Source organism: Hordeum vulgare, chromosome 2H (genome assembly GCF_904849725.1).
Source record: "Hordeum vulgare subsp. vulgare chromosome 2H, MorexV3_pseudomolecules_assembly, whole genome shotgun sequence".
Taxonomy (NCBI): Eukaryota; Viridiplantae; Streptophyta; class Magnoliopsida; order Poales; family Poaceae; genus Hordeum; species Hordeum vulgare.
The window spans coordinates 54,702,879-54,719,315 of NC_058519.1; the positions used below are offsets into that span (position 1 = coordinate 54,702,879).

The 16,437-nt window shown below is 42.6% G+C and overlaps 1 protein-coding gene across 1 annotated transcript; it reads right to left on the reverse strand.

Moving 5' to 3' along the window:
* Positions 1-12,680: 12,680 nt before the first annotated feature.
* On the reverse strand, positions 12,681-15,984 carry LOC123424879 (N6-mAMP deaminase). Its single transcript, XM_045108571.1, has 11 exons — positions 15,760-15,984; positions 14,858-14,928; positions 14,587-14,678; positions 14,439-14,498; positions 14,098-14,313; positions 13,944-14,020; positions 13,782-13,851; positions 13,542-13,655; positions 13,387-13,453; positions 13,188-13,292; positions 12,681-12,956 (listed from the first exon to the last, which is right to left on the reverse strand). Exons 1-11 carry the CDS (start codon positions 15,870-15,872, stop codon positions 12,844-12,846), a joined length of 1,098 nt encoding a protein of 365 aa, XP_044964506.1. The 5' UTR covers positions 15,873-15,984; the 3' UTR covers positions 12,681-12,843.
* Positions 15,985-16,437: the final 453 nt, after the last annotated feature.

Consider the following 16,437-nt stretch of genomic DNA (forward strand, 5'->3'; position numbering starts at 1 on the left):
AATATAAATACCTCGATGTGAATTTTATTTGTATATATACCTATAAATGTCACATCTTTTATGTATGTATCCGAGATATCACGTGTACATTTTGTTAGACCGTGATACCAATTAGTGGGTATTATACCTAATATACCCAATATACACACGTATATACCCAACTAGGTCAAAAAGGATACAAAATATTATAGGTATCTCATGGACGTACATAAAGTAAAGTATGACTACATATACCTGTCTACGTGAAATATGACATCCATAGGTATATGATACCCAAATCATAAAATGGTTGGAAAAAAATACTAAATTAATTTGAAATAATTAATAAAAAGTTATATGTATCAACCCAATGTGTATGCACACATATGAAAAAAATGTACATGTACCCAACGTCATGGACGTTCAAGACACAATAATGAGGCCTTAATTACTAGTTTTCTCTCTTCATTTTTTATTACTAACGTCTCTTAATATGGAAGGTAGCATGCATGCCATCATTTTCTTCCCACAAAAAAGTTACCATGCATGACGTGATTATTTCCAAATCTGAATTTATGATGGTTGACCCGTAATGCAATCGAACGGTGAAAAGGCAAGGAGGCTGAGCACTTAGGTGTCCCAAACGGTCATCATATATATATATATATATATATATATATATATATATATATATATATATATATATATATATAAACTCTATTCATCACCCAGGATGCAGAATAGTTTATTCCTCAACCGAGATAATCTTACTATCAATTTACAAATAAATTACGTTTAAAATACAAATAGTTACATTTATATTGAATCATTATGTAAAATTTGAAAAAATAAAAACAAAAATATAGGTCATAAGACCAGAAAAAATGAATTTATTGTATTTTTTGCACTATTTTTGTATGTTTGTATTTTTTACGTGACATAAAATATTTTTACTTGATTATATTTTCTTACGATCTTTTTTGCATATAAAATAAAAAACAATTATGAAATGTAAAATTACTGTGCATTAATAATAAAATAGAGGGGTTGAAGAATAATTATTCGTCATCCAGGGTGACGAATAACGCAACCCTATATATATATATATATATATAAAGTATATTCATCACCCAGGATGCAGAATAAATTATTCTTCACCCGGGGTAATCTTACGATTGTTTCATAAATACATTAAATTTGAAATGCAAATAGTTACATTTATATTGATTCACCACGTAAAGTTTGACATAATAAAAACAAAAATATAGGTCATAAGACAAGAAAAATGGTGTTATATATATAGATATTTTGCACTATATTTTTGTGTTTGTAATTTTACGTGACACAAACTATTTTTTTCGGTGACTATATATTTCTTACAGTCTCTTTTTATGTATGAAATAAGACAACATTAATGAAACGTAAAATTATGGTGCATTGATATGAAAATAAAGGGGGTGAAGAATAACCATTCCTCATGCAGGGTGACGAATAGTCAATCTCATTACCCAGGGTGACATAAAATATTTTTTATGATAACTATATTCTTTTACGGTTTCTTTATATATATAGGGATTGACTATTCGTCATCCTGGGTCAAGAATAGTTATTCTTCACCCCCCTTTATTTTCGTATCAATGCACCGTAATTTTATGTTTTATATTTTTTTCTTATTTCATATGTAAAAAGAGACCGTAAAAAAAATATAGTCACCACAAAAATATTTTATGTCACGTAAAATTACAAACATAAAAACATAGTGTAAAATACACATGAAATACGTTCTTTCTGGTCTTATGACTTATATTTTTAATTTTTTACATCAAATTTTACGTAATGAATCAATATAAATGTAACTATTGATATTCTTCATGCAATTTATTTATAAAACGGTCATAAAATTACCTAAATGAAGAATAACTTATTTTGCAACCTGGGTAATGAATAGACTTTCTCTCTCTATATATATAGTCTATTTGTCACCCTGGCTGAGGAGCAGTTATTCCTCACACCGGTCCAATCGTAGTTGAAAACATAAGAAAATAACACACTTGAGGTAATATTACACTATGAGAAGTAGTTAGGACTAGCACCGTACAAAAAAAAGTGAAGTAATTTTACAACATGCACGTCATAAAATTACATTCTCCATGCAATAAAAATGTGACGTATCAATATCTCAATAAAAGATGTTGTCATAATTTTACAATAGAAGTGAGGTAATTTTACAAAAGTAATCAAGGTAATTTTACAACATGCATGCTAAAAAGTTACATTCTACGTTTTGATATTTGTTTTGTGTCAGTCGAATGGCCAGGGTGAGGAATAAACTATTCTTCACCCTGGGTGCATAATAGAGTGTATATATATATATATACCCAAACCCCCATTTCAATGAAGAAATTTGCTGTACGTTTAGCCACTTGTTTGACTGGGACTTGTGAGCCTACCGAGCGTTGACACGTGCATTAAATTGGGAGGCAGGGGTGTACATTTGCATGGTAACTGTAGGCTGCCGGTGGAAATTTTGTTAACTGATTGGTATTTTTGCGTGTGTAATTGGGGTGTCTTCAGCGATTTCGATTCATGTACGGGACATCATTTTGTCTTGCATGCGGCGGGGATTGCATGCATATCCCGATTTTCGTGCCATGCAATTCAACTGGCGGGCATGTCCTTCTTTCCTTATTCTTTTTTCTTTGATGATGATTCACTTTGATATGCTTAGGGGGTTGTAGATATTTTCATATATTGTGCGTTGGCTGATTGGGTTGTTAACATGTGATTTGTCTGTTCTAACGTGTCCTGTACAGAGACGTGTGTCTGATCACATGCTACATGGACAGTGGTATATATGTACGTGCCGGTTTAGATTGGATGGGTTGTACTGTTTGGGAGACTGCTACGTCATTCATTGGCAGCACCGTTTGTGGGTAGCTTGACGTGTATGTGCCGTGTTAGACTGTCAGGCGGTGCCGCTATTGTCGTACGTCCTCGAAGTTGTGTCTGTCGATCGTTCTGCATGCTTCTCTAGAAAACTCTCATCAAATCGTTCCACCATCGTTCGTTCCTATAAAGGCTCGGCCGCTGCCCGACCCTGTTCATCCCAGTGCACAGGCACGAGTAGCACTATCTCTTGGAGCGTTGCGAGGCATGCCCGGCTGCCTCGCTATGCTAGACGCTGCATCACTGGTCGGCAGCTCTGTCGCACTGCCAGCCTTATGTCCCTTGCACGCTGGACGACAGCTTCAGGAGGCCCCGACGCCTTGATAGGCTTGCCGCCGACGGCCTCGGCGCACCGTTCGCTTTGTATCCCGTTGCCGCTGAACGGGAGCTTTGGGAGACCCTGCTCCCTACTTGCGCGACCTGGATTCTACCTCTCCAGGCGGCAACGCGAAGGCAGCATGCGGCGCGACCTCCTATGGCGGTTGATGTGGCGAAGCATGACCCGTGTGCGGCGAGCCTCTCACAGTTCACAGCGGCGGCGGAATTTTCGTTTGCCGAGCCGAATCAGTTTGATTCGTACGCTCCGCGAGGCACATGAGACAGTAACCTTATCTCTTTGTCCGTTCTCCATTAGAAAGCTTCTCGTTTATATATTACTCACGAATAGAACTTGACTGATTGTTTACCTTATATAGTCACCACTCCCTCTATAATGGATGAGAGTCCTTAAACTTGTTGGAAATTGCACATTAGCTCTAATGATTGCGCTGTATAGGCTCTCTCTAATTTATGTTTATGGTTTAAGGTCAGATAGTAGACTGTTATGGATAGTACAGTTATATTTATCTACATTTAGTGATGCCATTGTGTCATCCAGCCTTGTGTTATTTGCACATGTCTTTTCCATGCGACCACATCCAATACAGTCAGTTATAACTTTTAAAAAATGAAGGAAATATGTTTTCGATTGTAACTCATGCTCATGGTCTACACGGTCAAGTACCAAGATTAAGTATTTAGAAGTAGTTCTTCGTTGCCATTTTTTGAGACACATTGCTTGATTTGAAGAACCTGCATGCATCCCAAGGATATACTATTACGATAAAGTGGTGATCTGTCAGAGGTAGTTATGTCATCATGGTATTTAGGTAGTTTTTTTTCCATTGTTTTCTCCTTGAATAGTAGAGGAGATGTAGAACAAGCTTGATGCCTCACATACTGAAGGAGCACAATTGGCTTCATGTGTGAAAAACAGTGGAAGTTAAGCTTGATGCCTCACATATTGAAGGAGCACAATTGGCTTCATGTGTGAAAAACAGTGGAAGTTAAGTTTTGTTGGTACAGGTTGTCTCTTTTACTTTCATCTCCAGAAAAGCTTTAAGTTATACGCTAGGTAATACTGTCAGAAATATAGTCGAGCATTCTGTTATGGATGGATGGTGTAGCTAGCTTGGATAGAGATTGACTGTAAAAAGTTTTTTTTACCCTAATATGACAAATCATCGATGATGTGCCAACAACTTCATTGTTCCTCCAACATGTACTCTAAATAATTTTGGGTCAATCTTTTCTAAAATATGCACGTGTCATTCTTTTTTAAATATATAAAAATCTAACGGCGGTGCAAACTTGATATTTATAGTGAATTGGTGATATACCATCATTGGCATGAATGGATTATCTCTTTTTTTGCACCTTGAAATCTTCAGGAACTTCTCGAACGAAATACAGGAACTGCATCTTTTAATATGACATGGTGAGTCATGTTTATTTTAGATTTTTTTCATTACATTCTTTTTCATTTCTTGGATGAAAGGAATTATGGTTGTGATTCAGTTTCATATGATATTCAGACACATAAACACTTGATGTGTTTGTGCTATTGACATACAAAAGATAAAACTTTGGGTGTGGAAATTTTCATTTTGAATCCCTTGCTATGCTCATTAGAGTTTGACTGAATTTATGGTATTGTAAAAGTATTAGAATTTGACCAAATTTGATATATGAGAAAGTCTCATGGGTTACACAACATCTTGATTTCACTCTTTTCATAAAATTGGCCAACATTTGTCTCCATTATCATCCATCAGTTGGCATAGAGCAACCATGTAGCCTAACTATATTTTCAGTGAGGGATATACCACTTCACATTTCAACAACAAAAATCAACAATATCTATTTATAGTCACCAATACCTTGCCATGTACACCAAGACTCAATGTCACACTTAGACAAGACTTGACACGCACAACTATAGCAAATACAGATAACAACATGAGTAGTAATCAATCAAACGACAAAGGAACCAACACATAACCCTTTGTCCACAACACACAAAATCTCAACGAAACACGTAAAATAAGCATCCGTTGCTAGGAATGAAAAAAAGGCATTTGTTGCACAGAACAACAAGTGTGTGCCACCAAGAGGGAGGAGAGGTTCATGCCAAATCAAATCACAACAAGTGTTTTCTGATTTTTCTAGTTTATACATATTGTAGATCTTCTTACATTCCTTTGTTTTATTGACATAACACACCATAATAGTAAAAGAAAAGGTCGAAAACCTATATAGGTGGGGTGGTATTAACACAGTGCTACAATCTTCGCGACACACGACGTGTGTAATGCAACATCCATTCATAGCATCATGGTCCATGCATCCTAGCTCAGTTACTTTTTTATGTTTCTGCAGGTTTAATTCTTTGGGGTTAGAATCAACGTCTTGTGCTCTTTGATAAACTGAAGCCTCATTGTGATATAAGCCCTAGCGGTTTGGGTAATGAAACTAGAACCTTCAGTTTAATTCAACCAAAATCAACGGTTGTTTTATGTAGTAAAATTTCACTTTTGAAAGTGCATTATTTGTCTATCCTAGCATAATTCCAACATAAGATACACCATCCATGTTTTGTATCATGTTACAGATGCAACTACTCCCTCTATAAACTAATATAAGACTTGGGTATATTTTGAGTTAGTTTTATTCCGTAATATGCAAAAAAGACAAAAGGGGACATCGGATAGAGACCTCTTCAAATAGTGCTTTTTGTGGTCTTCTTGAATAACATAAAGAAACATTAATACACTGCAGTTAAAAACACAAAGCTCTGGTTTCATATGATCAACCAAACCAATTATACATCGACGATTTAGAATGCCCGAGCAAATAAATGATGTCCAAACTAGCTACAAATCAAGCACTTAGAAAAACTATAACATAGATCTTCATTTTACCATGTATATGTAAATTCAACATATCGACAGATTTCATCACTGGCACACATCCAGTGAGCGATCAAACAAGAATGCTACCAATTACTAGAAAATAAAAGGTTGTCATGCAATATCAGTATATATTCCCTTTATCAACAACACTCTGACTTTTTTCTGTCAATAAAGCTTTTCAAGATTTCAATGTTTATACACCCATCACAAGATAAAAATATAAAGTGAACAAGAAAAAACCAAATAATCAATCAGATAAAGTTTAATATTACTGTACACGAAATTTCTGACATAATGTATCAACAGGCGCGGCATGCCGCCGCGCGAGCATGGCTAGTATATGTAAAGTCTATTCGTCGCCTAGGGTGCAAAATAAGTTATTCTTCACCCAGGTAATCTTACGATCGTTTCATAAATAAATTACATTTGAAATACCAATACTTGCATTAATATTGATCCATTACCGAAAATTTGATGTAAAAAATTAAAAATATAGGTCATAAGACTAAAAAAATAAATTTCACGTATATTTTACAATATGTTTTTACGTTTTAAATTTTATGTGACATAAAATATTTTTTATGGTGAATATATATTTTCTTACAGTCTCTTTTTATGTATGAAATAAGAAAAAAATTGAAACATAAAATTATAGTGCATTGATATAAAAATAGAAAAGGATGAAGAATAATTATTATTCATTCAAGATGACTAATAAGATTTTTTCTTTTGAAAAGCAGGGACGCGATCCAATCCATTTGGATACGATGAACCTGTGATGGTACCATGGGTCAAAAAAGTCCAACGGTGCTCATTGGGCTCATGACGAGTACTTAAAGGGATAAATCAATAAAGAAGGAAGAGTCAGCATTTCTTGCAGTTAATGGATCCATTACTGTTAATGGATATGAGGGAGAACAAGGAGTCCTTGAGAAAAGAAACGGCGACGTGAGTAAATCATGCCTGGGGTTTTGGCTGATGGATCGCCGAACCTGAATCAAGGAGCAGACTGCTGGGACGTCGAATCTTCACCGAATCATACAAAATTCGACCTCGTTTCCGAATCCGATTCCGGATCGATGAATCCGGGTCGAGGGACGGCCTACCGCATCTGATTTCAATCATCGCGATCTGGCCGTGTTCAAAATCTATGGATTTAAGGCAGAAGGCAAATTCGTGAGCTATGTCAGACGGTTCAGGGAAGCGGCGGTGAATCTGGAGGACATATATCTGTATGACAATATATATATCCAGCATGTGAGAAGTGCAAGCACAAGGTTCCAAATGCGTGGTCATGGAAACAGATGGTTTCGCTTAGGCCTCTCCTTTCAAGGGAATTGGAGAAGATTGAAGGAGAATTTGACTTGTTAGGGATTTAATCTCCTCAATCTCTGTCAAATCCCTCTTATTTCCCTGTCAACCGAAAAAGGCCTTAGGGATAAAATCAACAAGGGGATGCCCTCGCCTGTCAGGATTCACTTCCTGCTTTTGGAGCAAGAATTTTTTCCGACGGAATAATGCTCTTGCGCCGCAAGCTGCAGTTGACTGAAAGTGTCGTATGCATCAGTGCATGGATAGCAAAATCGTATTTGAGCGTGAACCTTTTCAGTTATGTGTATTTTTTGACTTTTGAGATGGGCAACTTGGCAAGGTCAAAACTCTATAGATCACCAATGTCAGAATCGAAACTATCAGAACCTTAAAACCAGAACAGTAAAATCTGTTGAAAGCTTGCCGCTGGGGCCACAGGACCAAGTCCCTAGTGCCGAGTCCTACGCTCTGCACAGGACGTGCTCCACTTCGGTTACTCCATGATCTGCATACCCCTTGTATAGCTAGGGCAGTTAGGATACTCATGTACTATTTAACCCCTTCGTGGATATGTATGAAAGGCAGTGTGTGTGTGCATAATTCCTCAATCCAACTTGGTATCACAGCCTCCTTCCTGCTATCCCTCCATGGAGACCGGCGACTCTTCCTCCTCCAGCGCCCACAACGGTACCACCTCTCCGCTTCCGCCCCTAGTGATCGCCCCCGATCACACCCTCCCCGTTGCCTCTGCACCACCTGCTCCTGCGCCCGCCGCCCTGACCGTGCTGCCTCTAGCCCCACCACTCCCCGCGACGGCTCCTTCCCCTCCCGCCGACGTCCCTTCCATCCACAATCTCACCAACATCAGCACCCTCATCCCCTTCAAGCTGGACGTCCAGACCGGCAGCTACTCCAAATGGCGCGAGCTTTGGCGCTGCGTCCTTTCCATGTATTCGGTCGCCAGCCATGTCGCCCACTACTCCGATCCCGCCCTACAGACTCCGGCCTGGCGCCACGCCGATCTCACCCTGCTCCTCCTCATTTACGCCACCATCACCGACGCTCTCTACGAGGTCATACGCGGCGACGGCAACACCGCGTATCGGGCCTGGGCAAAGCTCGGCGAGTTCTTCCTCGCCCACCAGCCCGCGCAGGCCGTCCACTTCACGGCCGCCTTCCGCACCCTCACTCAAGGCGATCTGTGGATCGCCGAATACTGCGGGCGCCTCAAGGCACTCGCGGACAACATGGCCGACGTCAACGAGCCTGTGACGGACCGGACTCTCACGCTCCAACTGCTCCATGGCCTCTCTCGCAGGTACCAGGTGATCGCTACGGTCCTCCCCATGCAGACTTCCTTCCCCACGTTCACCCAAGCTCGCTCCCGGCTCCTCCTTGAGGAGCTCAACCTGGATGCCCGTGACCGCGTCGATGGCTCCGCTGCTCTCGCCCTCGGGCTCGGCGGCGGTGGGCCTCCTGGGAACGATCGTGGCGGCGGCTCCTCCGGGAACGACTCCAGCGGCGACCGTGGGAAGGCACCCATGGACCGTGGCGGCACCAGCAGTAGCGGCGGCGGCGATCACCCTGACCGTGGACGCGGCGGCGCCGGCGGACGTGGTCGTGGGCGCGGTCGCGGCCGCGGTTACAACAGTGGGCGCGGTCACCCTGGTTCCTCCGCTGGCGGGGCTCCGGCGCATACGCCTTGGATGGGGTACTTTGCACCCTGGGGTGCGCCTTTCCCCCCGGCCGGGCGCGCACCTTGGGTCCCCCCCAACGCCGCCGACGTTCTTGGCCCCAGGCCCGGTGCCCCTCAGCAGGCCTACCCTGCGTTCTACAGCGGCTCCCCCGCGCCTCCTGCACCGCCACCACAACAACCCTCCTGGGATCCGGTGGCCCTCTACTCTGCCATGAACCAGATGACCCTGCAGCCGCCCGGCAACGCCGACTGGTACCTCGACACCGGGGCCTCCTCCCACGTCACGGGCAACGCAGGTAACCTCGACCGGTCTTGCTCTGTTTCCGAGCAGCATCCTCCTATCATCGTTGGCAATGGCTCTCGCGTCCCTGTCGTCGCCACTGGCTCCACTTCCCTCTACTCCTCCTCTCGCCCTTTATATCTTCGCAATGTTCTCATCTCGCCAGCTATTGTTCCTAATCTCGTTTCCGCCCGTCAATTTACAACTGATAATTCTGTCTCTGTCGAATTTGACCCCCTTGGTTTTTCTTTAAAGGATCTGGCCACACGGACACTCATCATGTGGTGCAATAGCTTCGGTCCTCTCTACAAGTTCGGCGGCTCCAGACCCTCAGCACCTTCGTCGGCCTTCTTCGCTGGCGCCGGCGATCTTTGGCACCGCCGCTTAGGGTCTTCACCTTCGCCGCTCCTCTGATCACCGGCTCATCGCATACTCCGACGCTGACTGGGCCGGTTGCCCCGACACGCGGAAATCTACGTCGGGCTACTACATCTTCATCGGCGACAATCTCGTCTCCTGGTCTTCCAAACGGCAACCGACCGTCTCGCGCTCAAGCGCGGAGGCGGAATACAGGGCAGTGGCCAATGCTGTGGCCGAAGCCTGCTGGCTTCGACAACTTCTCCACGAGCTCCGGCGGCCGCCTGCCGAGGCGACGATCGTCTACTGCGACAACGTGAGTGCCATGTACCTCTCCACCAACCCGGTACAACACCAACGGACGAAGCACATCGAGATCGATCTGCACTTCGTCCGCGAGCGGGTCTCCTTCGGCGACGTCCGTGTGCTTCACGTCCCCTCCACGTCGCAGTTCGCCGACATTTTCACGAAGGGGCTTCCATCCACCGTCTTCCTCGACTTTCGGTCCAGCCTCAACGTGGTCGCTGCCCCGTTGCAGCTGCGGGAGGCTGTTGGAAGCCTGCCGCTGGGGTCACAGGACCAAGTCCCTAGCGCCGAGTCCTACGCTCTGCACAGGACGTGCTCCACTTCGGTTACTCCATGATCTGCATGCCCCTTGTATAGCTAGGGCAGTTAGGGTACTCCTGTACTATTTAACCCCTTCGTGGGTATGTATGAAAGGCAGTGTGTGTGCATAATTCCTCAATCCAACTAAATCAACCCAATCACAATTTGGTTTGGGCATACTAAAGTTGTGGAATCACATGATAAAATCGAGAATCTGACAAACTTGTTTGACGGTTTGACGCGGGTGCATCGAGCAATCTCATGTAAAACCATGCCTGGGTTAAACTTTTGTTGCCTCAACCGAAGAAACATATGACCAAGACGAACTGAGTAGTTAATATGTATGTAGTGTATATGTAATTATGATAAGCACCCTAACTATGTGATTTCATCCCGCTGTTGTGTATACAAATGTGCGCGATCGATGCGACGTGGACTCTGTGTGCTTCCTTTGACAGGTTCAGGGAAAAAGAAACACTGAATTGCCGTCCAGGTAACTGAATCATGGGGCGTCATTTGATCCGGCAGGGGCGCACGCCGTACAGGAGGGTGTGTTTGGTAGGGTAAATGAAAGGTGCATGAGCTCAACGGTTCTCTTCTCGCATTTTTAAGTGTTTGGTAGCTTGTACGGGGCCTTTTTAACATGCATGAGCTCAGCTTAAATACCCTCTTAACATGTACGAAGAGTGAACACCCCAACAACCGTTCACTGGTTAGCATGCATGAGCGAAACGATTGACATTGTGTTTCAAAAAATATTCATATTTTCTAAAAAATAATTTATTTTCAAAAAATTATCCAGATTTTCATTTTTTTTTCAATTTTTCAAAAAATCTCCCGGTTTTTAGAAATTGTTAATTTTGAAAAATATTCAGATTTTCAAAATTTGTCATCTTTTTTCAAAAAATCTACAAACCTTTATTGTACAAATTTTCAAAAAATATTTGGACTTTTTAAAAATTTAGTTTTTTCAAAAAATATTTAGATTTTAAAAAATTGTTGAGATTTTTAAAAATTTCAAACTTACAAAAAAACTTCAGAATTTTAGAAATGTTTAATTTTTTTAAAAATATATATTTTTCGTATGTTTTAAAAATTTCTTCACATTTTTGAAACGTTTTGTTAACTTATTTGAAAATACCGGTTGCTACAGTATCGGCTGCATGTCTAAACAAATGCAAGCTACCAAACAGATTCCCAACTTAACATGTTTCAGCGCATACACCAGTACCAAACAACATCAAATGTATGTGCTAAAAGCATCTCTAGTAGTACCCTCAAATCCTCAAACCCTCAAACTAGTTTAAGGGTTGAGAATTGACATTTTTTAACACTTTTAAGGGTTGAAAAACTGAGGCAAAGACTAGGACCCTCAAACCCAATCCTTATAACGGATTCCGTTATAAGGGTTGGGTTTGAGGGTTCTAGTCTTTGCCGCAACCCCAACCCTTAAAACTGTCATTTGACATATCACAATTTTCATCATCTCAATAACGGTTTAAAGAAAACAATAATCATTCTAGTTATTATTACAACACCGAATAGTACTATCAAACACATAATAATCATTCAAGTTGTTACAACAATGTTTTCAAGCAAATTACATTAATTGTTCGAATTGAATAGGACATAGAAAAGTAAACAAAGGTAGATCATGTGCCTTGGCGCTGCCCAACCAACTGCAACTGGTGCTCTATTAGATCATCCCGGAACTGCACCATGAGTGTGTGCATCCTCAATCTGACGATGTGCTTGAAGAAAAGCTTGTACGCGAGAAGGGCGGGCGCAGGCAGGAGGAGGTCGGCTTGCTGCGGGCGGCGGCCGGGGGACGGGCGGAGGGCGGGCGGCGGCCGGGGAGATCGAGGGGAGGAGAGGCGGCCGACCTGCTGCGGGCGACGGCCGGGGGCGGGGCGGGACGGGAGGAGAGGCGGCCGGGAGGCGAGACGGCGACGGCGGCTGGGGAGGTGGTGCGGGCGGCGGCCGGGGGGGGGGGGGGATGGCGGCGGCGACTCGGGTGAGCGCGGGAGCAGTTGGAATGGGAAAATTCCCTCCCACGCTCGGATAGTTGGGATGGGAAATTCCCTCCCACGCTCGGATGGATCGCAAGTGAGGGTTGGGGTAGATTTTGCTCCCCAATCCTCACTTGTACGTGTTGAGAGAGGGTTCGTAGGTCGGATTGTCAATTTTTTAAGGGTTTGAGGGTTAAGGAGTTCTAATCTACCCATTTTTTTTGCTCGCAGACTGTAAAAAACAGTTATTTTTAAGGATTTGAGGGTTTGAGGGTACTACTAGAGATGCTCTAATTTGGGAATGCTGTCAAACACACCTAAGAGTTCTATTATTCATTTCCTCCTGATCTACTCGGGAACACACATAGTGACATACTAGTACACTGGAGAGCAAGGCCTATGGGCGATGGGGGCCTAACTCGTGAGCCTCTACGCCGCCGCATGCTCAAACGCCGCCCTAAGCGACTTCTTCACCTCGTCGTCGGCGAACACGAACTCTACAGCGCTCTGGGCCAGCCGAAACAGCTCGGCCTTGCTAAGACCTGAAAAATTGCACACCAAATTCAATGTTCAGAGTCGGTGTAAGCAAGTACTCCCTCCGTCCTAAAATAAGTGACTTAAAAATGACTCAGTTTTACACTACTTTAGTGCAAAATTAAGTCAGTTTTGAGTCACTTATTTTGGGACAGAGGGAGTATATGTTGTTGGAATTACTGACGAATGGCCTCTGATTGATTTTCTGGGTACTGTTTGTAAGAGAAATGGGCCCGTACCAAAGGTAGACGCGACGAGGTAGTACTCGTTTGAGAGGCTCGTCGAAAACAGGCCAGAATCGTCGGTGCATATCGACAGAGGGTGTTTCGCGTTGTAGAGGTCAGCTGCACAAGTTCAGAATCTCAGAACGTAAGATGCTTGCTGGGGTTAGTTTTTTTTTTGTCAAGGATTTTGGGTTCTACATTGTCAGATACAGACCAAAGTGATGAAGCTCTAGAGAAGGGGTGCCTCCGGTCATAACATTGGAGGTTAAACATATCTCCACCTGCAGAATTTCCTCTCGGAAGTTAGGTAAGCAGGGTGACATAGAATAGCCACAGACAATGAAAGCCAAAGAGCAAAAATAACGTCACCGGGATCATTGATGACTTGAGCTTCTTCCACTCTTCGTCGTCAAGGCAGCAGACATGACCTAGCCTTTGAGGGCAGAAGTCCAGCATTGCTTGGATCTCCTTCCTGTTTGGTACCTGTTGTTCACTAAGCTCTAAATGTCATCGTCCAAATAATATATGTGAAGACTTGCAAAAGGTGCTTTGAGAAAATAATGATAATAAGGAAACAATGTGTTTGGAAGTCTGGATGTGTTCCCATACCTCGCCACAGTGAATTGTGGTGGGGATTCCCAGCTCTTTAGCACGTTCTAGAGCAGGCAGGTATGTCTCCCTTCACAAATGTTGAAAACATCATGCAATATTAGCATATAAATAGTTGACATGTTTTCATTTAGTTCAACCAAGATATAAAATATTTCTTACCATTCCCCTACAACTGGATTGCCAGAGAGATCAATGCCAATTACACCCTCGTCCTTCAGTTCCAAGGCTAAATTAACCTGACAAAAGGAAGTAAACTATTAAATATGTTCCAAGAATTGTTCAGAGTATAGGCTAAAGTGGAAGATCAACATACAGTATCCAATGCAGCAGAAGTTGTCTCACGACGGTCAATACTCAGAAGGAGCCTAACATATATCTTCTTTCTCTTGGTGTCGCCACCAAAATCACTCATTGGTGCACAACTTATTTTTTCATCGTTTAGAACAACATCAACGTCTTCAACAGACTTAAGACCTTTAACAACAGCATTCATGTAGGATCGCTTGGTCATCCCCTTGGCTTCATTATTCTAGGCGGTGAGAGCAAAAGAGACACAAAACTAGTCACTTTTTTTTTGCGCAATACAAAACTAGTCACGTTGCGCACAGACTTGTAAAATTGTGAACTAATATGGAAAAGAATCAAAAGTAGCACCTTAGGTGTCGTCCTTATTTCCAAATACACAACATTCTCGGCAGCAAAATCTCCTACAACCTGTTAGTTTTGTCTAAATAGTTAACTGAAGAAATGTTGTATAGAAGTATAGAACAATGTGAAATAACTTAAATAATGATTAACATGCCTCCTTGGCGATCCTTGTCACCGTATCATGGTCAGTCGTGAGTATATGGAACAAATCAAAGAGCCTAAAGCACTCTGGAAGAGATCTGTCATCTGTTGAAAATTTGAAACCAGACTCAATAAGCAGGCATGAAATTCGAGCCTTACAAATATCGCAACAGAGAAACATAAGTACAAATTTCAAAGATATGGATATTTGGTTCATAGTATGCTTTTACGACTTATGGGTAGGATGACATCATTAGAAAATGACACTAAAATGATCCACTTACTCTTCATGATTACATCCTTAACATCTTCATAGACGATCACTCCTTTGTCTCCTAGTTCTTTTGCAAGTTCTCTATTCAGGAAATGGCAACAAAAGGATGTCAATTCCTAAAAATAAAAATATTAACTCCAATGGAGACAATCCAGTTTTCCATCTCGATGGAAATTCTACCCAAATGATAAATGCTACATGTGTGACACGAAGTAACACCGCCCCGACGTTTTTACAACTAAAATTGCCAACCGAAAGAAAAACCTTAAAAAGAAAAAACTGAAACTTGTCATCCAAACAGAAAGTTGCCATGTTTCATAACTAAAGTTGTCATCCTCGGGTAACTAAACTTGACAACATAAAACGTGAGGACAAAATTGCTTCGTGCCATACATGTGACACTTATCAGGGTCCAAATTCTAACATGTGAAGGTAGTTTTTTTTTTTTTTTTTTTTTTTTGCTGGGAGCCAAGGTAGTATTGTTACATGAAAACAAAAAAGAATACTGACAAATGAATGACACGGAATAAAATAACATATGTTTTATACAGATTCCCTAACATTGTACGTATCCTTTGAAAAATGATGCGCAATTTGGTGCGTATTCGTAAAGAAAGAAGGGCATAACAGTGGAGTTATGGCGGCTTGAAATAATCATGGTAGCGAAATTGGTATACTGGTAACAGATGCTATAAATCTCAGTTGAGCAAAACAATCTGGGAGAGAGGGAGCAGGCGCTGTTGCCACCGAGGATGCAGAAGAACTGAACCAAAATTACCGCGACCCCAATTACACTGCTCTAGCGTCGGATAAGCAGATCATGGGTACCGAATGGAAGGCCAGAGGGACTGGGGTTTGGGTTGGGGTTGGGGTTGGGGTTGGGGAGGGGAGGGGAGAGTGAGCGGTACTGACAGGAGGGTGGAGTTGCGGACGGAGCCATTGAGGTGGGCGTGGAGCTCCACCTTGGGGAGCGCGACGCACCACGCCCTCATCTCCTTCTCCGCCTCCGATGTCTGGGTCCCCATGGCCGCCGGCTTCGTCTTGCTCCGGCGTCTCCCCGGCGCTCGGCTTGTATGATTGGTTTTGTCTCGCTCGAGTCTTTTGTGGGGCCAAAGTGCAGAGGCAAAGGTGCGCAGCCGCCTGGCAAAATTGTAAATGCTGGTCGATTTCTGTAGTATAGTAAAAAAGCTGGAGTAGTACTTTTCAACCGGCCAAGAGCATCTACATCTTGCAAATCGGACCAGCCCGCGGACACGTCCGTGTGCGTCTGGGGACATTGACGCCAGTGTATCTCATATCCTACATTTCATATCCATACAAATTTATGCAATGTAGATCATCAAACTATCAAAATCGCCAGGAAAGAGATATTTAAACCAATACCAAACATACATATAAACATCATCAAAAGGACATAATTAACACATTTCATCGATCCGGCATATTCTGACTATATATTAATACTAGATTATTTAAAAGGAGATGGCAAGCTTCACCACTTCCTTGCCGGCCCTTTACCCTTTCGGTTGCCGGCGATGTTGTAGCCGTCCGCAGCAGGAGGTGGGTCGACGTCGGAGCCGTCAGAGTCAG

What these genes read in the sequence shown, in the direction of transcription:
- LOC123424879 (XM_045108571.1), bottom strand. Translation starts at nt 15,872, where the DNA reads ATGGGGACCCAGACATCGGAGGCGGAGAAGGAGATGAGGGCGTGGTGC. An exon ending in GTCCGCAACTCCACCCTCCT is followed by an intron (nt 14,929 to 15,759) that starts GTCAGTACCGCT and finishes TTTCCTGAATAG; the next exon opens with AGAACTTGCAAAAGAACTAG. An exon ending in TGACAAGGATCGCCAAGGAG is followed by an intron (nt 14,499 to 14,586) that starts GCATGTTAATCA and finishes CAAAACTAACAG; the next exon opens with GTTGTAGGAGATTTTGCTGC.